The sequence below is a fragment of the Phyllobates terribilis genome, unplaced genomic scaffold (genome assembly GCF_046119375.1).
Source record: "Phyllobates terribilis strain yellow unplaced genomic scaffold, ASM4611937v1 Scaffold_11__3_contigs__length_659146591, whole genome shotgun sequence".
NCBI classification, from domain to species: domain Eukaryota; kingdom Metazoa; phylum Chordata; class Amphibia; order Anura; family Dendrobatidae; genus Phyllobates; species Phyllobates terribilis.
In genome coordinates this window covers 270,588,147-270,612,999 of record NW_027362771.1, presented here as the reverse complement: position 1 = coordinate 270,612,999, position 24,853 = coordinate 270,588,147, and the positions used below count along the sequence as shown (strand labels likewise).

The following is a 24,853-nucleotide window of genomic DNA, read 5'->3' as shown; positions in this document are numbered from 1 at the left end:
TAGGTTGTCTGCGTAATGCACAGTCTGGAGTCAGAGATAATCTTTGTAAATGCTCTGATATATGAGATCAAGACAAGCAGGAAACTTTACGTTATGTTTTTCACCAGAATTTTGCCACATTCCGTGATAGCTGTAGTTTTTAGACACGTGTAGAAGCTGTGTGCCATTTTCTAAGCATTCTTTGGAAAGTCTATAATTTTTTATAGATTTTTGCAAGAGTTGGGTCTCGGGCATTAAAGGGGTTGTCCACTACTCAATCACAACCCCTTACCGATCACAATGTACAAGTCCCATTCGATCATTGTCTACATGGGCTCTCCCAGGGTTAGTGTGGCATTGTTATGTCATGCAAGCCCTGCAGCCAATCAGTGGCTACTTGACTCTCCCCTCCTTCAGACAAATCAGACATCTGGAGGAAGTGAGAGCACAGCCATAGCACTGACTTCCTACGGATGTCATTTATGTTCAATGGAGGGGAGAGTCAAGCTGCCTCAGATCGGCCACAGTAATCGCATGATATAACAATGAGCCAGTGCCGACATTGCTGGATGGTGCCCACACTGGAGGTGACTATAGGTGTTATTATTTTTTAAGAGGGGAACATAATGATTGAGACGGGGTTGTTCGAGTAGTGGACAGCCCCTTTAATACAGTTTCAGCCGTATTTATGACAAGTGATTTTTTAAAAAAATAGCACACAGCATTATGCAAAATCATGCCATTATAAGGGTGACTTAAAAGGTGGAAAATCAGTTCTAAACTAAAGACTAACAACTAAAGATGCAAAAAAAGTATCAAACATTGTGCAACACTTTGAAACAATGGAGTCTGTCACCCCCAAGAGTCTAAAAAAGAGTCTGTTACCCCCAAATTATTGGGGGTATAGGGAATATAGCACCTATAAAGATCTTACTAGCATTGTACATTTTAATTCAAATGTAAATGATGATGATTTGGTGCACTTTTGGCATTTTGAGTACTTACTCCTCCAAGAGCAAACACGGCTTGAACTTAAAATTGCAGCAGAGCAACATATTTTTCAAAAACAGAAGTGTTGATAGTTTATTTTTATCAATTATCAAAATGCAAAGCAAGTGAATAAGAGAGTAATCTAAATCAAATCATTATTTAATGTGACCGCCCTTTGTCTTCAAAAAAGCATCAGAGAATCAATTCTTCTAGGTAGACTGATACACAGTTTTTGAAGGAACTCAACAGGGAGGTTGTTCCAAACATCTTGGAGAACTAAGCACGGGTGATACCATCAGGGAGGTGTCTGATTAGCTCCAAATTTATTTTGCAGCAGAACAGTGACTACAAACATTCAGCCAATGTCATAACTATCTTCCACATAAGAAAGAACAAGGGGTCCTGGAAGTGATGATATGGCCTCCACAGAGTCCTTATCTTAACATTATCGAGTCTGTCTGGCATTACATGAAAATATAGAAGGATTTGTGCAAATATACAGTACAGACCAAAAGTTTGGACACACCTTCTCATTCAAAGATTTTTCTGTATTTTCATGACTATGAAAATTGTACATTCACACTGAAGGCATCAAAACTATGAATTAACACATGTGGAATTATATACTTAACAAAAAATTGTGAAACAACTGAAAATATGTCTTATATTCTAGGTTCTTCAAAGTAGCCTCCTTTTGCTTTGATGACTGCTTTGCACACTCTTGGAATTCTCTTGATGAGCTTCAAGAGGTAGTCACCGGAAATGGTCTTCCAACAATCTTGAAGGAGTTCCCAGAGATGCTTTGTACTTGTTGGCCCTTTTGCCGTCACTCTGCGGTCCAGCTCACCCCAAACCATCTCGATTGGGTTCAGGTCTGGTGACTGTGAAGGCCATGTCATGTGGCGTAGCACCCCATCACTCTCCTTCTTGGTCAAATAGCCCTTTCACAGCCTGGAGGTGTGTTTGGGGTCATTGTCCTGTTGAAAAATAAATGATAGTCCAACTAAACGCAAACCGAATGGAATAGCATGCCGCTGCAAAATGCTGTGGTAGCCATGCTGGTTCAGTATGCCTTCAATTTTGAATAAATCCCCAACAGTGTCACCAGCAAAGCACCCCCACACCATCACACCTCCTCCTCCATGCTTCATGGTGGGAACCAGGCATGTAGAGTTCATCCGTTCACCTTTTCTGCGTCGCACAAAGACACGGTGGTTGGAACCAAAGATCTCAAATTTGGACTCATCAGACCAAAGCACAGATTTCCACTGGTCTAATGACCATTCCTTGTGTTATTTATCCCAAACAAGTCTCTTCTGCTGGTTGCCTGTCCTTAGCAGTGGTTTCCTAGCAGCTATTTGACGATGAAGGCCTGCTGCACAAAGTCTCCTCTTAACAGTTGTTGTAGAGATGTGTCTGCTGCTAGAACTCTGTGTGGCATTGACCTGGTCTCTAATCTGAGCTGCTGTTAACCTGCGATTTCTGAGGCTGGTGACTCAGATAAACTTATCCTCAGAAGCTGAGGTGACTCTTGGTCTTCCTTTCCTGGTGCTTTCCTCATGTGAGCCAGTTTCTTTGTAGCGCTTGATGGTTTTTGCAACTGCACTTGGGGACATTTTCAAAGTTTGCCCAATTTTTCGGACTGACTGACCTTCATTTCTTAAAGTAATGATGGCCACTCGTTTTTCTTTACTTAGCTGCTTTTTTTCTTGCCATAATACAAATTATAACAGTCTATTCAGTAGGACTATCAGCTGTGTATCCAACTGACTTTTGCACAACACAACTGATGGTCCCAACCCCATTTATAAGACAAGAAATCCCACTTATTAAACCTGACAGGGCACACCTGTGAAGTGAAAACTATTTCCGATGACTACCTCTTGAAGCTCATCAAGAGAATGCCAAGAGTGTGCAAAGCAGTCATCAAAGCAAAAGGTGGCTACTTTGAAGAACCTAGAATATTAGACGTATTTTCAGTTGTTTCACACTTTTTTGTTAAGTATATAATTCCACATGTGTTAATTCATAGTTTTGATGCCTTCAGTGTGAATGTACAATTTTCAAACTCATGAAAATACAGAAAAATCATTAAATTAGAAGGTGTGTCCAAACTTTTGGTCTGTACTGTACATCCACACAGGATCTGTGGTTATTCTTCAAGATCTTTGGAGTGATCTCACTGCCGAGAATTGTTGTTTTGAATCTGTTTTAAAGACATTTTGATTTGACTTAAATTTCTCTTTTGTTCATTCCCTTTGCTTTTTGTTATCTGATAAAAGTAAATGATTTTTTCCACACCTGCCTAAAACTTGTACTCCGTATTAATGCAGTATTTATGGATATATTGTAACCAATATGACACAAAAACTATCCCAAAACATATTAGATATTGATGGGAGGAATACTATTTGAAACATTATTTGAGCATTAAAAGCATACAGAATATTTAGTAATTGAAAACTCAAAGCTAGGCATACAATAAAGGTAAATTATGCATGCAAAATGAGTAATGGAAAGATTTGTTTTATGCCTGAAATGAATGCTTTGTAGTCTACTCAGAAACAATGACCAGAGAAATGAGTGACAAATAAGAGACTCTGTTATATGTGCATATTAAATATTGCCAATTATTGTTTGGACATCTGAGGGTTCCTCCCAACCGGACAATCTCTATCCATATTCCTTGTTGTTGCAATTAGATGCCATTGAGAGGGGCACCTATCACAGGTTCGTGCATAGCTACAGTAGAAAGCCCCTGTAAAGACTAATTCTTTCTTATGAGGAAACTGAGTAACAATATACTAGAGATGAGCAAATATATTGGCAGGACCCTGGTCCAGCTGCTAGGTCAGTATTCCATGGCCGCTTGCAGAAAGCCCTGCCAGAATTCTGCGAGTCAGTTCGATCATCCCTAATGGCTACCCAATTTTCTGCCACTGAAGGAGAAAAGCCAGGTCACCTACATGTTCCCTAGGCAATAAGCTGATAGCTGTGGATATATATATGAATATTTTCTATGTGTTTTGTGTTTTGGTTGTAGCCATGTTCAACAATGTGTAGGGAAACCATTTAATGAAGAGTACTTGTGAAATTTTTCTTCTCAATATTTATACATCCTTTTTATTTTTTGGTTACAGCAAAAATCCAACCAATGATCTGTCTCAATCTCCAAGACATCCAAGTAAACCTCCTGATCCAGGGCCAACTGGTCTAAGTAAAAGTAGAACAGTAGATGCATTCAAAACAGAAACAAAACCACCTGGCAGAAGTCCTTCAGCTATGAGTTTGAGAGAACCTAAATCTAAACCTGACATTAAAGAAGAGCAAAAAACTGGCATAATGAGTGGCTTTCTTGCAGAAAGTAATCCGATGAATATGGTCTCTTCTGTTGTTAACAAATTTAATCCTTTTGATGCAAAAAGTGATTCTAAAGAAGATCTGTTAAAGCAACAAATGGAAAAAGAGCAAGAAAATAAAGAAGATCCTAAAAGCATTCATAGAGCTTCACCTCAAATGCAACATCAACAAGGACATGCTAAAGCCCCTTTATCAACTCAACAACCACATATGAAATCTGCACAACAGCAGTCTGAGATTAAGCCAGCATCCTTACAACAGAGCCCTGCAAGGACATCAATGCAACCATCAACTGCCACAAAATCACTTCCCCAAACCCCTAACCCCAAAGAACCATTGCCTGGATCTGCAAACTCCACAAAACCCTTAGTTCAAGAGCCAAAACATACTACCTCATTACCCCATGGACAAGAATCTAAAAAAGAACCAATGAAACATGATATCTCTGCTAGACCAATACCATCCACTATGGATAAGCAGAGCTTTCCGCCTCCAGGATCTTCAATACCGTCCAAAACATCTGAACGAGAAAAACTGTCCACACAACCCACCGTTACTGCCAAACAACCTTTCCAAGAACAACCTAGTTCTAAAATGCCACAACCACAGCAAACTGGGACTGCTAAAGCTCCTCTGCATCAATCATCACCTATAAAACAGTCAAGTCCTTCAAAAACTCAAGGACACCCACAGCAGGCTTTGCCCGCAACAAGTACAAAGCAAGTAACGCAGAAGCCAGAAGTTACACCATTTGGTGGTACTAAACAGCCCGTGCCGGTACCAGGAAAATCAGTGCCTGCTGCACAGCCACAGCCTTTAAAAGACCAGAGGACAGAATCTATTAAAACACAACAAGATACTTCACAGAAAGTATCCAAAGCCGGCACAAAGGATATGTGTCCTCTGTGTAAAACAACGGAACTTATGTTGGACGGAAATAAAAAGCCTAATTATAATACATGCACCCAGTGTAAAATTACTGTATGCAGCATGTGTGGCTTTAATCCTAACCCACATATAACGGAGGTAAGTCTAGATTATTCTGTGTAGTGTTGTGTGTAATTTGGCTCTGGTTTTAGTTATATACACCAAAACTGCACTGTGTGAACAAAGACCAAAAGTGAAAAATTTTACTGCTGGCGACCATTTTTCTTTAAATTCACCTTCGAATAAATATAACGATGTACCAACAAGTTTACTCATCAGAAGGATACATAAAAAAAAACTACATGATATGTTTGCCCAGCCTTGTGGGTTTACTGCAAACCAATTATGGCCGCCATCTATCTGTCCCCCCTCCCATATACATTTTTTTCAATGTATACAGTGGAGTAAACTGCAGCCAAACACCTCTGGTAGCAACTTATCTATGAGGGAAACAAAAGGGTCAGAAGTTACAATTCAGCTTGACAAATTCTTTTCTTTCCCCAACACCAGCTGTGTAGGGAAAGCTGAGAAGTTCCCATACGGTTTGGTAATCAGCTGGTTAGGTTCAGTCCCCTTTGATCTAAGGCATGCTTCTCCACTGTGAGGCTGCCCTCGCTGGTCAAGTGTTAGGGGTACAACCGGTGATGAGGCCCAGACATCACTATAATATTCTGCTGGGTAAAGACCCAGTAAAAATGAAGGTCTTCAGCATGAGGGTGATGGTTCTCTATATGAAAGCACAGTACTGTATATATGAAGCTTAGTTACTTCTAATAGGAATTCTGGTCTGTGTGCCCTTTTTGGAGCCCAATTAATACTTATTTTTTCTGCTATTGTATATTGAGACCGGTTCACCAGCAGAGTTTTCTCTATATATTACAGCCAGATAAAGGATTGAGCATAATCTCCATGTGAATAATGCAATAATATATTTCGATACTATGTTCTTATATCCCATTAAAAGATGGAATAAAAATCACTGCAAGCATTATACTCTATATCCTATGCACATTTAGAAGCATAGATTGGATGTCCTAAAGCCTGATGCAAGAAATGTGCTATTTACCTAACCAATGCAGATTTCACATACCACAATATCCCACTATTAACTGATATTTGGAATGTATACACTTTATCAGGTAGAAGACATAACCTGCTTCCCCTGGTGATTTCCTAGAGACAGTGGCTTGGATGTCTTTGCTATCAGTGCATTTTCTAAAATAAGATACGCCACCAATTTTTGTACAAAGGCATGTCAGATTGGACTGCCTAATGTATGGGTTGGGAAGATTGCAACTTATACCATGCGGGGGTGGGCAATTCATTTTCCCACTGGGCCACATGAGAGACCATGACTGTTGTGGAGGGTTAAACCAATAGGTTGAAATTAATTCTGCTCATTATGAATATTAACGTATTAATTATAATTATTTTATATCAATATTAATTGTATCACTTAATATTGAGCAGAATTCAGTTTGCTGATATTCCCCTATATACTGTCTGAGCCCTCACACAGCCCCTCTATATACAGTATGGGCCCCCACATAGCCCCCTGTATACAATGTGATCCCCCACTTAGCCCCTCCATATACAATATGAGCCCCCACATAACCCCTTTTATACAGTGTGAGCACCCACATAGCCTCTCTGTATAGAGTATGAGACCCCCATCTAACCCTCCATATACGGTATGAGCCCCCACATAGTCTTTCTACATACAATATGAGCGCTCACTTAGCCCCCTTTATGCAGTATTTGCCACCCACCTAGCCCTCTATATAATTACATACCGTATTTTTCGGACAATAAGACGGACTCCCCCCCAAATTTGGGGGAAAAAAAGGGGATGCGTCTTATAGTCTGAATGTGGCTATTATAATGCTTACTGTGGTGTGGGGAGGTGTTGGCAGCGATGGAGCGCGGTCGCACGACAAGGAACGGGGTCGCACGGCAGGAAGAAGGGTCACACAGCAGGGATCAGCGGCGCCGCCATGAATTCACTAAAGCAGCATTAGACAGGAGGAAGTGGGTGATCTCCAGTCCAGATCACGTGCTGCAGTGACGTTGCAAAGAGGCAGAGCCGGGGACACTGCGCATTGTGCTGTTCTGTGTTGCCTCTTTGTAACGTCTCTGCAACACATGATCTGGTCGGGAGACCCCCCACTTCCTCCTGTCAGTGTCTAACGCGGCTTTTGTGAATTCATGACGGCTCCACCTATCCCTGCTGTGTGACCCTTCTTCCTTCCGTGCGGCTCTACTCCGTGCCGTGCGACCGTGCTCCATTGCTGTGTGATCCCTCTTCTTGCCGCTCCATCGCTGTGTGATCCCTCTTCCTGCCGCTCCATCGCTGTGTGATTCCTTTTCCTGCAGCTCAATCGCTGTGTGATCCCTCTTCCTGCAGCTCAATCGCTGTGTGATCCCTCTTCCTGCCGCTCAATCGCTGTGTGATCCCTCTTCCTGCCGCTCCATCGCTGTGTGATCCCTCTTCCTGCCGCTCTATCCCTTTGTGATCCCTCTTCCTGCCGGTTCATCGCTATGTGATCCCTCTTCCTGCCGCTTCATCGCTGTGTGATCCCTCTTCCTGCCGCTCCATTGCTGTGTGATCCCTCTTCCTGCCGCTTCATCGCTATGTGATCCCTCTTCCTGCCGCTCCATCGCTGTGTGATCCCTCTTCCTGCCCCTCCATTGCTGTGTGATCCCTCTTCCTGACGCTCAATCGCTGTGTGATCCCTCTTCCTGCAGCTCAATCGCTGTGTGATCCCTCTTCCTGTCGCTCCATCGCTGTGTGATCCCTCTTCCTGCAGCTCAATCACTGTGTGATCCGTCTTCCTGCCGCTCCATTGCTGTGTGATCCCTCTTCCTGCCGCTTCATCGCTATGTGATCCCTCTTCCTACCGCTTCATCGCTGTGTGATCCCTCTTCCTGCCGCTCCATTGCTGTGTGATCCCTCTTCCTGACGCTCCATCGTTGTGTGATCTCTCTTCCTGCCGCTCCATTGCTGTGTGATCCCTCTTCCTGCCGCTCCATCGCTGTGTGATCCCTCTTCCTGCCGCTCCATTGCTGTGTGATCCCTCTTCCTGCCGCTCCATCGCTGTGTGATCCCTCTTCCTGCCGCTCCATTGCTGTGTGATCCCTCTTTCTGCCGCTCCATCGCTGTGTGATGCCTCTTCCTGCCGCTCCATCGCTGTGTGATCCCTCTTCCTGCCGCTTCATCACTGTGTGATCCCTCTTCCTGCCGCTCCTTTGCTGTGTGATCCCTCTTCCTGCCGCTTCATCGCTATGTGATCCCTCTTCCTGCTGCTCCATCGCTGTGTGATCCCTCTTCCTGCCACTCCATTGCTGTGATCCTTCTTCCTGACGCTCAGTCGCTGTGTGATCCCTCTTCCTGCCGCTTCATCGCTATGTGATCCCTCTTCCTGCCGCTTCATCGCTGTGTGATCCCTCTTCCTGTCGCTCCATGGCTGTGTGATCCCTCTTCCTGACGCTCCATCGTTGTGTGATCCCTCTTCCTGCTGCTCCATCGCTGTGTGATCACTCTTCCTGCCGCTCCATCGCTGTGTGATCCCGCTTCCTGCTGCTCCATCGCTGTGTGATCCCTCTTCCTGCCGCTCCACCGCTGTGTGATCCCTCTTCCTGCTGCTCCATCGCTGTGTGATCCCTCTTCCTGCCGCTCCATTGCTGTGATCCCTCTTCCTGATGCTCAATCGCTGTGTGATCCCTCTTCCTGCCGCTTCATCGCTGTGTGATCCCTCTTCCTGCCGCTCCATTGCTGTGTGATCCCTCTTCCTGACGCTCCACCGCTGTGTGATCCCTCTTCCTGCCGCTCCATCGCTGTGTGATCCCTCTTCCTTCCGCTGCATTGCTATGTGATCCCTCTTCCTGCCGCTTCATCGCTGTGTGATCCCTCTTCCTGCCGCTCCATTGCTGTGTGATCCCTCTTCCTGACGCTCCATCGTTGTGTGATCCCTCTTCCTGCCGCTCCATCGCTGTGTGATGCCTCTTCCTGCCGCTCCATCGCTGTGTGATCCCTCTTCCTGCTGCTCCATTGCTGTGTGATCCCTCTTCCTGCCGCTCCATCGCTGTGTGATCCCTCTTCCTGACTCTCCATTGCTGTGTGATCCCTCTTCCTGCCGCACCATCGCTGTGTGATCCCTCTTCCTGCCGCTCCATCGCTGCGTGATCCCTCTTCCTGCTGCTCCATCGCTGTGTGATCCCTCTTCCTGCCGCTCCACCGCTGTGTGATCCCTCTTTCTGATGCTCCATCGCTGTGTGATCCCTCTTCCTGACGCTCCATTGCTGTGTGATCCCTCTTCCTGCCACTCCATCGCTGTGTGATCCCTCTTCCTGCTGCTCCATTGCTGTGTGATCCCTCTTCCTGACGCTTCATCGCTGTGTGATCCCTCTTCCTGACGCTCCATCGCTGTGTGATCCCTCTTCCTGACGCTCCATCGCTATGTGATCCCTCTTCCTGACGCTCCATTGCTGTGTGATCCCTCTTCCTGCCACTCCATCGCTGTGTGATCCCTGTTCCTGCTGCTCCATTGCTGTGTGATCCCTCTTCCTGACGCTTCATCGCTGTGTGATCCCTCTTCCTGACGCTCCATCGCTGTGTGATCCCTCTTCCTGACGCTCCATCGCTGCCGCCTCCCCACACCACAGTAAGCATTATAACAGCTACATACCCTGTAGTTTAAGTTAAAAAAGCACATATGGTAAAACACTATACCACTGTGGTGAAATATAACTCCCAGCATGCCATAGGAGCTGCAGGACATGCTAGGAGTTATAGTTCTCCTCAGAGAAACCACATGACATCAATGTGGTGAACTATAACTCCCAGCATGCCATAGAAGCAGCAGAACAGGCTAGGGGTTATAGTTCTCCTCAGAGCAACCACATGACATAAATGTGGTGAACTATAACTCTCAGCATGCCATAGGAGCTGCAGGACATGCTAGGAATTATAGTTCTCAGGGAAACCACATGACATAAATGTGGTGAACTATAACTCCCAGCATGCCAAAGGAGCTGCAGGACATGCCAGGAGTTATAGTTCTCCTCAAAGGCAACCACTTGACATAAATGATACCTATGGGATCTTAAAGAGGACGTGGCTGAAGTCATGCAGCCAGCACCTGATACAAGTGCCTATGGATCGGGCAGCATATATCAGGTGCTGGCTGTATGACTTCAGCCACGTATGTTTTTCGGCGTTTCAAAAAAAAACATACGGTACGGTACTTTAAAAGCCACAGGGACCGAGCCGCACTGGAGACTAGTCGACTGGTGGGTCCCCAGTGGCTTCTCCCCGTCTGCTCCCATTGAAGGACAATTTTCTTCCTGCGTGCCTGCACAGGAAGAGACTTGTCAGTCATTGACAGCAGGAGAGGAGAAGCCAAAGTGCCGTTTATTTTCCTCTGCCGCAGCTTTTCAGAGGTAAACAGAGGGTATCTGCCTTAGGTTGTACATCCAGTGTCTGATGCATGCCACCCATGGATCAGGCAGCATGTATCAGCTGTCACATTCCCTGTAAAGTGTTTGTTCGTGCTGCTTACGGCACTTCCGCATTGGCAGGTGAGCAGTGTGAGGACATCACGTCTACAGATACCTGACATGACATCACGTCTACAGATACCTGACAGGACCGGTGCATGATTGGTAGCTATTATGCAGGTGTCTTGGCAGGCTTGCTGGCCGGATATCAGCACCACTCACTTCCCAATCCAGAAGCAAATGGTGCCAGGAAAACCTTTTCTCTCATCAAAAATATTTTACCACATGTTTTGCTTCAAAAGTTTTTCACCCCTATTTTCCACATCTAAAACCTGGGTGCGTCTTATGGTCCGGTGCGTCTTATAGTCTGAAAAATACGGTAGTTACATAGGTTGAATAAAGATCTAGATCCATCAATTATACATTTTGTCACTAAATTAACTATAACCCACAATGTTATGTATATTGACGAAATCGTCAGGCCCTTTTTTGAACGCTGTTATAGTATCTGCCATTACTATCTCTTTTAATGTGTATGCAGCAATTGGATTACTCCGTCCTAGGTGCATTACTCTACATTTATCTACATTAAACCTCTTCCAAGTGTTTGCCCATTCAGTCATCTTATTCAGATCGTTCTGCAATATCGTAATGTCAAGATCAGATTTTAATATCCTACATAGTTTGGTGTCATCAGTAAAGACTGACACTTTATTCTCAATCACATCCCCAAAGTCGTTAATAAAGAGGTTAAAAAGAATCGGTCCTAGCACAGATCCCTGCGGCACCCCACTGCTAACTATGTCCCATTTAGAGAATTTACCATTTATGACGACCCTTTGTTTCCTATCATTTAGCCAATTCCTTACCCATCTGTATATAGTTCCCCCAAGTCCTTGCTTCTGTAGCTTCAGTATAAGGCTGCTATGTGGTACAGTATCAAATGCCTTTACAAAGTCCAGATAAATCACCAACATCCAGATTTGCACTCACCTCCTCATAGAACCCCAACATGTTGGTTAGACACGACCTATTTTTCATGAATCCATGCTGATTATCATTTATTATATTATTCTCTGTGATATAACTCTGCAGGTCATCTCTTATGATGCCCTTAGAAACTTTGCACACTACTGATGTCAGACTTACCGGACGGTAGTTACCTGGATCCACCTTCTTACCTTTCTTAAATATCGGTACCACATTGGCTATCCTCCAATCCTGTGGCACCAACCCTGCTATAAGAGAGTCTAAGAATATGAGATACAGCAGTCTGTCAATTACTGAGCTCAATTCCCTCAGTATCCATGGATGAATACCATCTGGGCCGGGGGATTTGTCAGTTTAATTTGCTCAGATGCAGGCCCACTTCTTTTTGTGTTAAACTAGTTATATGAGGTGGTAAACTTTGATTTTTGCCTTGATGAAAAATCCCTGGAACATACAGTTCTTTGGTGAACATGGATGAAAAGTGCCTGTTTAATATCTCAGCCTTTTCTTTGTCCTCCATAATTATCTTGTTATTATCATCTTTTAAGGGGCCAATACCATCTGTTTTTTTCTTTTTCGCATTGATGTATTTATAAACATTTTTGGGATTTAGTTTAACCCCTTAATGACCGGAGCATTTTCCGTTTTTGCGTTTTCGTTTTTTGCTCCCCTTGTTCCCAGAGCCATAACTATTTTATTTTTCGTCAATATGGCCATGTGAGGGCTTTTTTTTTTGTGGGACGAGTTGTACTTTTAAATGCCATCACTGATTTTACCATATCGTGTACTGGAAAATGTGAAAAAAAATTCCAAGTGCGGTGAAATTGCAAAAAAAGTTTTTGTTTTTTTTACTACGTTCATTGAATGCTAAAACTGACCTGCCTTTATTATTCTCCAGGTCAATACGAATTTGTAGACACCAAACATGTATAGGTTCTTTTTTATTTAAGTGGTGAAAAAAGAAGCCAAAGTTTGCTAAAAAAAAAAAAAGTCACCATTTTCCAAGACCTGTAGCATCTCCATTTTTGGGATCTAGGGCCAGGTGAGGGCTTATTTTTTGCACGCCTAGCTGACGGTTTTATTGATACCATTTTGGGGTAGATCTGATGTTTTGATCGCCCGTTATTGCATTTTATTGCAATGTTGCTGCGACCAAAAAAACGTAATTCTGGCGTTTAGAATTTTTTTCTCGTTACGCCGTTTACCGATCGGATTCTTTTTTTATATTGATAGATCAGGCGATTCTGAACGCGGTGATACCAAATATGTGTATGTGGGGATTTTTTTTTATGGTTTTAGTTTGAATGGGCCGAAAGGGGGGTGATTTAAACTTTTATATATTTTTTATTTTTTTAATATCTTTAAAAACATTTTTTTACACTTCTGCTTGCTTCAATAGTCTCCATAGGAGACTAGAAGCAGCAGTTATCTGATCCCCTCTGCTACATACAGGGGACGAGCAGATCGCCTGTATGCAGCAGAAATGCTCACTTGCTATGAGCGCCGAGTACTGCGCGGCGCTCATAGTAATCTAGACATGACAACCACAGGGGTCTGTTGCAGACCCCAGGTTGTCATGCCAACCCATCGGTGACCCTCGATCAAGTGACGGGGTCACCGATAGGCGTGGCTAATGCCGCACTTCCGGCGTGGCGATGTTCAATGCCGCTGTCAGAGATTGACAGCGGCATTTAACTGGTTAACAGCCGCGGGTGGATCGCGATTCAACCCGCGGCTGTTGTGGGCCCATGTCAACTGTATAAATCAGCTGATATGTGCCCGGTTCAGTGCTGAAGCGGGGGAACCGATGTGGTGCGTACTAATATGCACCACGTCGTAAAGGGGTTAATGTTGCTGGCGATTTTTTTTCTGTAGATAACTTCGCTAGTTTGATTTCTTTTTTACATTTCTTATTTAGGTCTTTATACTCCTGAAATGCTATTTCTGTATTCTCGGCCTTCAAGATTTTGAATGGCCATTGTTTTTGTCTTATTAAATTTTGCACTGTGTTATTTATTCATAATGGTTTCTTTTTATTCCTGAACATTTTATTACCAGAGGGTATAAATTTTCTACAGGATTCTAGTAGTAGTTCCTTAAACATGCCCATTTATGTTCGGTATTCCCAGTTACCATGACACGGTCCCAATCTACCCGATTAAGCTCTTCCCTTAATTTGATGAAATCAGCTTTCTTAAAGTTCCCGGATTTTGCATTTCCCCTTTTGAATGTTTGAGCAGTTTGAACCCCTAGATAGACTCTGTATATACAATGAGCCCTCACATAACCTTTCTATATACAATATGAGCTCTCACATAACTCCCTATAAACAGTATGATCCCCCACATAGCCTCTTTATATACAATAGGATTCTTCACACAGCCCCATGTATAGTATGAGCCCCCATATAGCTAGCCCCCTATATACAGTATGAGCCCTCACATAGCCTCTCTTTTTACAGTGTAAGCTCTCACATAGCCTCTATATACAGAATGAGCCCAACATAGGCCCCTGTATACAATGTAAGCCCCCACTTAGCCCCTCTATATATAGTATGAGCCCCACATAGCCTCTATATATACAGTGTGAGAACCCACATAGCCCCCTGTATACAGAGTGAGCACCCACATAGCCTCTCTATATAGATTATGAGACCCCCACCTAACTGTCCATATACAATATGAGCCCCCATATAGTCTCTCTAAAAAGAATATGTAGAGATCCTCTCTATATACAATATGAGCACTCACATAACCTCTCTATATACAATATGAGCCCTCACATAGCCCCTTATATACAGTATGAGCCCCCACATAGCCTATTAGATACAGTATGAGACCACACATAGCCTCATTATATACAATATGAGCCCCAATATAGCCCATTAAATACAGTATAAGCCCCCTATATATATATAGTATGAGCCTCCACATAGCCCCTTGTATGTAGTATGAGCCCCACATAGCCCCCTATATACTGTATGAGCCCCCATATAGCCTCCTAGATACAGTATAAGCCCCCACATAGCCTTACTATATACAGTATGAGCCCCAACATGGACTATTAAATACAGTATGAGCCCACACATAGCCCCCTATATACTGTATGAGCCACAACATAGCCTTTTACATATAGTATGAGCCCAGACAAGCCTCCTATATACAGTATGAGCCCCCAAATAGCCTCTCTAGACATAGTGTGAGCCCCTGCATAACCCCATATATACAGTATTGCCCACACATAGCTTCCTAAATACAGAATGAGCCCCTACATATCCTCCTATATATAGTATGGGTCCCAACATAGCCTCTCTTTATACAGTATAAGCCCTCCTCTTTATAGAGTATAAGCCCTCACATAGCCCCCTAAATACAGTATGAGCCTCCACATAGCCTCCTATATACATGCAAACATCCCATACACATGAAATCAACAGCACATACCCACCTCATTCCTGTTCTCTCGGAGTTCTGCTCCTGTCTCCTGTGCACTGACTCTCTGTCCAGGAAATGCATGGAAGTGATATCATCGTGTTTCCTGGCTCAGTTGCACATCCTGATTGGTGAAAGCTGTACATGATGCGGCCCGTGGGCCACTGTTTCAGCCCTTAGGCTGTCTCCATCCACATCCGGCCCTCTGGTTACTCCAGTCCGGCCCACGGGTCGCAGTTTGCCCGCCTCTACCCTAGTGTATAGAAAGTGACCATCTTTCATATAAGATGATAGCAGAGAAAACTGCCTAGCATGGCATGTATATAAAACAATGAACTTATCCATGATTATATAGAAGGGATAGGTTCATTGTTCTGCTGTCAACTCTGTAAAAATACTAATAATTTTAATAAATGCAGTCTAGAAATATATTACTTCCTCAAATTACATTAATTATCTAAAGTCATGGTAAACAAAATGTATATTTTATGTCTACAAAACACTTCTAAATGCCCATATTGAAGAAGTTATAGGTTAGCCAAGGTGCAGTGGATAGAATAGTTCCTTTCGGTGGTAATGTAAAACTATCCATCCATCTGACTAGATACAGTTCAATTTCACATAGCTCTTGTAATTGGAAACAATGTAATTGAGATGCCATGGAGAGCTGTAGAAAGTTGGATTGTTTAGCTTAGAAAGGTCCTGTCTTTTCCAGCAGTCGAGAGTTTAATTAGACCACCAAAGATAAGATTATCTTTATAAAATGGAGTAGTCGCTGTATGGCTGCGTTCTTTTTTTCTACTTATAGTTATATGTGTCTTTGTTGTGCTCTTCTCTATGGACATTATGTATTGCCTGATGAGCAGATTTTGGCAAACACTTGTGTCGTAAATAATTGTGATGCTTGGGTGTCATGTGTGTAATTGTGTATCCTTTCTTTTTTAGGGTAGATCCACACTAACTTTTTGCTTTAACAAAATAAATAAATAAAATGAAGCAATAGGCTATGCTCACACATGTTGGGTTTTTCAGCGTTTTTTGCTGCAGATTTTTATGCAAATTTTCAGCTGCGTTTTTCAGTACCAGCAAAGTCAATGAGAAACCAGAATTCTCTGTTCACACATTTTGTTTTTTGTTTTTTTGCTGTGTGTTTTGTGCCTTTGTTGTGTTTTTGGAAAATAGAGCATGTCACTTCTTTCAGCGTTTTTTCAGCGTTTTTTCACCCATAGGAAGTAATGGGGGGTGAAAAAAAGGCTAAAAAAACGCATCAAAAACGCACCAAAATTTGCATCAGTATTTTTTGCAAAATAGAAGGGGGTTCTTTTTTTTCACAGAACTTTACGTACATGCATAAATAGAGACAGAAGGACAGTGAAAAAAATACATAAAAAAACGCAGCAAAACCAGCATTTTTGACTCAGCTGATTTCCTGCCAGAGATAAGTTTTGCTGCAGATTTGTGATGTTAAAAAAACCCCAACATGTGTGAACATAGCCATACTGTACTGCACTAAACCATGCCGATGACCATGGATATGTTCACACGTTTGGTTTTTGCTACAGGAAAATACTCGAGTGTTGTCAGGAAAATCTCTGTATAAAATTACTATACTATTACTATATATATATATTTATATACTGTTACTATAGGAGACGGATAAATAGTTGTGGCCGTAAATATTGGAATAGTTCATAGATAAGGAGTGTGAAAGATTTATTATCCGGTGATCACCGGTTCTATGAACTATTCCAATATTTACGGCCACAACTGTTTATCCCTCTCCTATAGTAATACTTCTGCTTTACGTCACTTGTCTCATCTATTGCATTATTTCTGTGTCTTGCTGTGTAGAAATATGTGACTCTTCAGATTTTGTGTAAGGCTGTGTGCCCACGATGCGTTTTTTAAGCGTTTCTGCAGCGGCAAAAATGCTGCAGAAACACTTAAAAAACGCATGGTAGAAGGCCGGCCATGTTCCCCAATGATAATCCGCATGTGCTATGCACATGCTGCTGAAATTTCTGCTGCGGATTATCATTGCGGAAAAAAACGCAGCACTACCAATTATTTTGCGGAAGTGCTGCGTTTTCGCCGCCATTGACTTGCATTGGTACTCATGGATTCCGCATCACTATATATGTGTATGCAGACCCGGGTACCATAGAAACTGTGAAAAAAAGAATAAAATAAAAAATAAATGTTATACTTACCTTCTGACGGCCCGCGGTCTCCTTGTCTTCACTTGCCGGCAGCTCGCGATGGACTGGAGGACCTGCGCTGACGTCATAGTCATGTCACGGGTCACACGACGCTGATGTCGGGAGGTCCTTCAGTGTACCGCGATCTGCCGACAAGGGAGATCGGAGGGAAGCAAGTCTCCGGGGGCCATCGGAAGGTAAGTATAGATTTATTTTTTTATTTCTAAACATTCTTTACGGTCACACTATATAAATCCATGCTGGTTGCATGGACTTTTTATTGTGTGACCAAGTTGACAAGCACTTTCCAAGTGATGCTAAAATCGCTTGGAAAGCGCTTGTCAACCCGCATGCGGAAATGCATGTGAAGAACGCTTCACTTCCGCTTGTCCCTGGCAATCCACATGCTTTTTTTCTGCCAGGGGAGATGCAGAAACGCTCAGGAAAAATCCGGAGCATTTCTGCATCGTGTGCACATAGCCTTATACTATGTCTGATGAAGAGACCTGAGTAGTCTGGAAAGCTTGCAACTTGTTACCATCTTTTCAGTTAGCCATTAAAAGGTATCAACCACTGAGGGCTCTCAAATCTAATTATTTTTCTGCATCTATCAAAAATAAATAGTCACAGCATAGTGGATGCAGACTGCTCAATTCTGTATAAATGAATAATTAGAAAGCAAAAATAACCAACCAAGGTAATAATGACAGCAGCAAACTGATACTACCAGGATGGAAGGTCCCTGGATATTGGTCCCTTCACATCCTAAAACACCAACCAGCAGTCAATCCCGAGCTGGCTTGTCACATTGCATGGTCCAATTCTGAGGGTAACTCAGCTCTTCCCATTACACCTGTGTTTGAATTGTTAAAGAGGTTATCCAGAATCTTTTTAACTATGGGTCCAAAAACTAACAGGCAGGTAATTGCTAACTACCTGCCTGTTCTACCTGATTCCGGCTCCGAGCGGTCATAGACCGCTCCTGCCGACGATTCAGCTGCTCCACGTCAGCAGAGCAGCTGTTTTTCTTCCAGGCTGCTCTGTTGTTGGGGCGTGAAAAGTGATGTCATGCTGAATGACAACCGACTGACCGCAGTTAGGCATCGGGAAGTCGGCTGTCAATAAGCATGACGTCGGCAGTCACGTCCTGCCAACAGAGGAGAGTTGAAGAGTCTGTGCCGGCAGAGCTCGGCATCGGGCACAGCAGACATGCAGCTAGCAACAATCTGCCTGGTATCTCTTAGGCACATTGTAAAAATGAAATATAGGAGGGAGTACAGCCCTAACAGCCATTAAGTGACAAAAAACAACACTAGCTGATACCAAGTCCCAGTGATAGTAGTGGAAATTTGTCTGTCAGATACATTACTAATACTGTAATAAAGTGTTAAAAAATAAAAATGCTTTATTTAAAAAAAAAAACATTCCTGGCACCACTCCTCTGTTACCACTTTATTAAATACATAGATCCCATGCCGGTCCAACGTAGTCCATCAAATCGAATGTAGACCAAACTGGAAACCTGCAAAAAGTAAAAACACTAGAAAAACATGACAATAAGAAGAATGAAAGAAATCTCTTATGTTGTCGCACAGAAACCCCTCACGTATCACCGTCCCTGTATCCTCAGGGGTAGTTATCAACTGAAGGTTTGGCCTTAAATAATGGATATGGACATGGTAATAATGTACACAATTATTACATCAGGTAATAGCCCGCTGTGATTCTCACCTAGTATAGGTTAGTCTCATGGTGAATGTCTCACGTAATCAGCGTTTCCAAGCAGGTACAGCACAAGCGCTAGATTTCTGTTGCATTCATCATTTCAAAGATTACAGTACAAAGTGGAAATTCCGCTTTGCTTCAATTCCTTGTGACGATTTTCACTGTGGATTTAACCCTTTGCATTGCATAGGGTAAAATGCACAACAAAATCTGCATGTAATAAGTGCGGTTACTGGCAGCACGGATCAAAGTAGGATATGTCTCAGGTTTTTAATTTTCTCCGAAAAAAAAGTCAGGTGAAAAAGCATATTCACTTTAATGGGTCTGCAAAAATGATGGATAGCACACATACCAAAAAATCTGATGTGTGAATGAAGAGCCCATATTGACGGAAATGGGGGATGGGAGGGTGCCCTTAACCAGTTATGGCTTTATTAATATAGAAACAGAACTTTCTCTAACTCTTCACCATTATAGACTATTTATGAAAAGTTCTGTTTCTATATCACCTATTAGGTCATAACTAGAGATGAGCGTTGTTCTACTCGAACTGTTCGCCAATCTCAAATTCGAGCTGTTTTGGGCGGTGTTCGAGCCGTTCGGCGAACACGAACAATTTGAGAAAAATTCGGCTGTTCAAGGTTATGTTCGATAACTGTTCGTGCACCAAAATCATAACTGGATTTTTTCTCAGTAATGATGAAAATTAATGTTAATACGCAGTTTGAGTGTACAGCGGGGTGGGGGGAGGGGCAGGGGATGGATCTCTGCAGGAACAATGAAGATCTCCATTTTTTTTTCTCTTTCCCGCATTTACAGTGGGGAGGTGCAAACTGTCAGCCTATCAGCAGCGCACACACGGAGCGAAGTGCTTTTTTTCACACAAGCAAGGGCATGTGTCATTGGCAGTGTATGTCACATGTCCTTGCCCTATAAGACCAAGCCATTTTCCCCGTCGCCACCATTTTCTCACTGCTGCAGCTGCGTGTTAGACGGCACCGCTGTTGCTGTGTGCGCTATACCTTGTTAATTTCAAGCCAATTTTCGCACAAATCTACAGATAGCTTGGGAGTAGGGAATAGTTGTGATTGCAGTCCTTTTAAGGACTAGGTTACAGCATTTCCTACGACTTTTATCAGGCAGGTCTGTGCTCTTAAATAGATAGATTGTGGGAGTAAAGACTAATTGTAATTGGAGTCCTTTTCAGGACTAGGTTACATCAGTTCCTATCAGTTTTTGCCAGGCAGGTCTGTGCCAGTGCTGTGCAAGTTTTTTTCACAGCATTTGGCTGAATCTAGCAAAGCTAATCCTTTTTGGCCTATTGCAGAGTGTGTTAGTCAGTGGAGTAGCCTATCTGTGTTGCAAGATATACCACCTGTGTATAGAATACCAATTTTTTTACTGCACCTAGTGAAGTAAAATCTTTTGGGCATAGCATCATTCTATTAGTCCATCTATACTGACCTCCATCAGGTTGCAAATTGAATATAATTTTTTTCTGCATCTAGCTCTGAAAAAATATTGGGCTTCTAGCTGTGTGTGGGACTTGTTCTATTAATCCATCTATACAGACCTCCATCAGGTTGCAAACTGAATATATTTTTTTCTGCATCTACCTCTGAAAAAATATTGGGCTTCTAGCTGTGTGTGGGACTTGTTCTATTAATCCATCTATACAGACCTCCATCAGGTTGCAAACTGAATATATTTTTTTCTGCATCTACCTCTGAAAAAATATTGGGCTTCTAGCTGTGTGTGGGACTTGTTCTATTAATCCATCTATACAGACCTCCATCAGGTTGCAAACTGAATATATTTTTTTCTGCATCTACCTCTGAAAAAATATTGGGCTTCTAGCTGTGTGTGGGACTTGTTCTCTTAATCCATCTATACAGACCTCCATCAGGTTGCAAACTGAATATATTTTTTTCTGCATCTACCTCTGAAAAAATATTGGGCTTCTAGCTGTGTGTGGGACTTGTTGTATTAGTCCATCTATACTGACCTCCATCAGGTTGCAAACTGAATAGATTTTTTTCTGCATCTACCTCTGAAAAAATATTGGGCTTCTAGCTGTGTGTGGGACTTGTTGTATTAGTCCATCTATACTGACCTCCATCAGGTTGCAAACTGAATATATTTTTTTCTGCATCTACCTCTGAAAAAATATTGGGCTTCTAGCTGTGTGTGGGACTTGTTCTATTAATCCATCTATACAGACCTCCATCAGGTTGCAAACTGAATATATTTTTTTCTGCATCTACCTCTGAAAAAATATTGGGCTTCTAGCTGTGTGTGGGACTTGTTCTATTAATCCATCTATACAGACCTCCATCAGGTTGCAAACTGAATATATTTTTTTCTGCATCTACCTCTGAAAAAATATTGGGCTTCTAGCTGTGTGTGGGACTTGTTGTATTAGTCCATCTATACTGACCTCCATCAGGTTGCAAACTGAATATATTTTTTTCTGCATCTACCTCTGAAAAAATATTGGGCTTCTAGCTGTGTGTGGGACTTGTTCTATTAATCCATCTATACAGACCTCCATCAGGTTGCAAATTGAATATATTTTTTTTCTGCATCTAACCCAGCCAATAGTTTTGGCCTAATACCACAGTTTGGCCACTCAGCTCTGCTCGGTTCCCATCCATTGTTTTTTTGTGCAAACAACTCCAGAGTTGTGAATTAGTTAACCACCAAAATGAGTGGAAAAAGGCCTGCTGCTGGTGGAAAGGGGAATAGGCGTGTTGGGAAGGGGAAAAAAGGTTGTGTCCGTGGGGTAGGTGTTAAAGCAACAGTAACATCTGCAGAAAAAAGACCATCTTCCAGCCAAACTAAAATGTCTACTTCTTTTAGCGGACAATGTGATAAGATCCCTTTCTTACGGCCACGCCAATCGCTACAAATTCCAGATGAGGCACAAAAACAGCAGGTGCTTCAACGGATATCAAGTGCTCCTTTAAGTGGGCTCTCCTCCACATCAACTTCAACATCACAAATACTCCAGTCCTCAAAGGTGTCACCCCAATCGCACTTGCTTCCTCACAGCTCCCAAATCTCCAGCTGCCCGTCTGAGTATGAGGTAGAACAGATGGTTGAGTCTGCAGAGCTGTTTACTCATACTATAGCCTGGGAATCAGAGGTCGACTCCAGCGCTTCTGTGAATCCAGACGAGGAAATGATCTGCGCTGATGCCCAGAATCTTTATGAGTCGGATCCAGGACCAGACGCAGAAGGTTCTGACCATAATGTAGACCCTCATTCCCAAACTGTAACTCCTGTTGGTGGAGACAATGAGGAAGACGATGATAAGACTCAAATACCTGATTGGAGCGACAACTTTAGTTTTTTGTCAGGGCAGGAACAGGTTGGCTCTGAGGACGACGGGTGTGATAACGCACAGGGTGATGATGATGAGGTTGGAGATCCCACTTACTGTCAACCCACAGTCAGCCAAGAGATGAGGTCAGCAGAGGAGGTGGAGGAAGATGCTAGTGACGACGAGGTCAGGTTGCGCCTTCCTGGACAGAGACGTAGTACTGGAAGCACGTCAACAACTGCATCCTCAAACACAACTCTGCCTCTCACCACAAGTCGTGGTGGCTCTTCAGGTCGCATGGGTGCTAAGCCTTGCATAGCCTGGGCATTTTTTCAGATCGATAAAGATGACCCAACTCGTGTTATCTGTAACATTTGTCAGCAAAAGCTAAGTAGAGGCCAAAAAATACATAGTTTGAGTACTTCATGCATGATCCGGCACATGGACATGAAGCATAAGTTGCAGTGGGAAGCTCAGTGTGCTACAATGCGGCCTAGCCGGCCGGGCCAACCACCGTCTGCCATATCTTGTGCATCCGCGGCCTCTTCATCCTCTGTGACTGGGGGGACAGCAGTCACACCTGTTTTGGGGCGCAGACCTGCCACCTCTTTACCCGCAACAGCCAGCGTGATTGGCAGGTCATCATTTTCTTTGGAGGTGGTAACACCAGCTGGTGTTGAGCGCTGTCCGACATCGATAGCACCACCTTTGGATCAAGGCAACCTAACATGTCCGCCTGCATCTTCCTCACAGACCGGCAGTTTGCCGGGGACACCCTTATCAACCCCGTCTAAGCACAATAGCCAGCCCTCAGTCCCTCAGATGTGGACAAGTAAAAGACCATTTCCTCCTAGCCATGAGAAAGCTAAGAGGTTGAATTTCACCATCTGCAAGCTCTTGGCTACAGAAATGCTGCCTTTCCGCCTGGTGGACACAGAGGATTTTCGAGACCTTATGTCCGTCGCAGTGCCCCAGTACCAGATGCCCAGTCGGCACTACTTCTCAAAGAAAGGTGTGCCTGCGCTCCACCAGCATGTCGCACACAACATCACCGCTTCTTTGAGAAACTCTGTGTGTGACAGGGTGCATTTCACCACAGACACTTGGACGAGTAGGCATGGACAGGGGCGTTACATGTCGCTGACTGGGCACTGGGTAACTATGGTGACAGCAGGACAAGGGGCTGCTGTCCAAGTCTTGCCGTCCCCACGAGTTGTGCGTCAATCCTCTTTATGTCAAAGTTCCTCCACTGCATCTGCCTCCTCAACCTCCTCTCGGTCTTCCACCTGCACCCAAAGCCTGTCTGGTCATGCCACAAGCTTTCTAACTGCGCAGAAGGGATCCTGCACACCTCCTTACTATGCTGGCAGTAGGGCTCAACGTCATCAGGCGGTTTTTACATTGAAATGTCTGGGAAATGTGAGTCACACAGCTGAGGAGTTGTGGTCAGCTCTGGAGAACCAATTTCATGAATGGTTGTCTCCACTGGACCTGAAACCAGGGAAGGCCGTGTGCGACAATGCTGCAAACCTGGGTGCGGCCCTTCGCCGGGGCAATGTCACACACATGCCTTGTATGGCTCACGTGTTGAACCTGGTTGTCCAGCAATTTTTAGCCCACTATCCCAGACTAGATGGCCTTCTGCAGAGGGCACGGTCGCTGTGTGCTCACTTCCGCCATTCGCATCCCGCAGCTCAGCGACTTACATCTCTACAGAAGTCGTTGGGCCTGCCACTTCACCGGCTAAAATGCGATGTGCCTACCTGGTGGAATTCAACTCTGCACATGTTGCAGCGACTGTGGCAGCACCGACAAGCCCTGGTGCAATACGTTCTGACGTATAGCCTGGGCCAACGAGATTCAGAGGTGGGGCAAATCACGCTGGAGGAGTGGTCTCAGATCAGGGACCTATGCACCCTTCTGCACAGTTTTGAAATGGCGACGAAGATGTTTAGTGCTGACGATGCCATTATCAGCATGACTATTCCGGTGATTTACATGCTGGAGCACATGTTAAACAGAATTCGGAGTCAGGTGGTGGCACAAGAGGAGGTGGAGGAAGTAGAGGAGGAGGAGTTGTATGCGGAAGGGCTAACATCTGCAAGGTCCAGACGGTCGGCAGCACCAAGGCGGCAGGCATGTGAGGGTGGGGGAGATGGTTTTACCAGGGTGCATGGTAGCAGCCAAACTAGTGAGGAAGGTGCAGGAGCCCAGGAAGAAGTGGAGGACGAACTGATGGAAGACTCATCAGATGAGGGAGACCTTGATCACATTTCTGTTGTGCGAGGTTGGGGGGAGAGGACAGAGGAAGGAAGCATGATTGTTACCTCGCCACCAACACAACAGGGACTTGCTGCTCCTGGATGCGCAACACACATGAGTGCCTTCTTGCTGCACTACCTGAAACATGACCCTCGAATTGTGAGAATTAGAAA

General features: G+C 43.8%; 1 protein-coding gene across 6 annotated transcripts in view; it reads left to right on the top strand.

Annotated features, from left to right (window-relative positions):
• Positions 1–24,853, top strand: part of PCLO (piccolo presynaptic cytomatrix protein) — a 522,320-nt gene that overhangs the window by 47,204 nt on the left and 450,263 nt on the right. For all 6 annotated transcript variants that reach the window (XM_073652324.1, XM_073652323.1, XM_073652325.1 and 3 more), the window contains exon 2: positions 4,110–5,355. In XM_073652324.1, the coding sequence (XP_073508425.1) occupies positions 4,110–5,355 (1,246 nt within the window). The remainder of the gene's footprint in view (positions 1–4,109; positions 5,356–24,853) is intronic.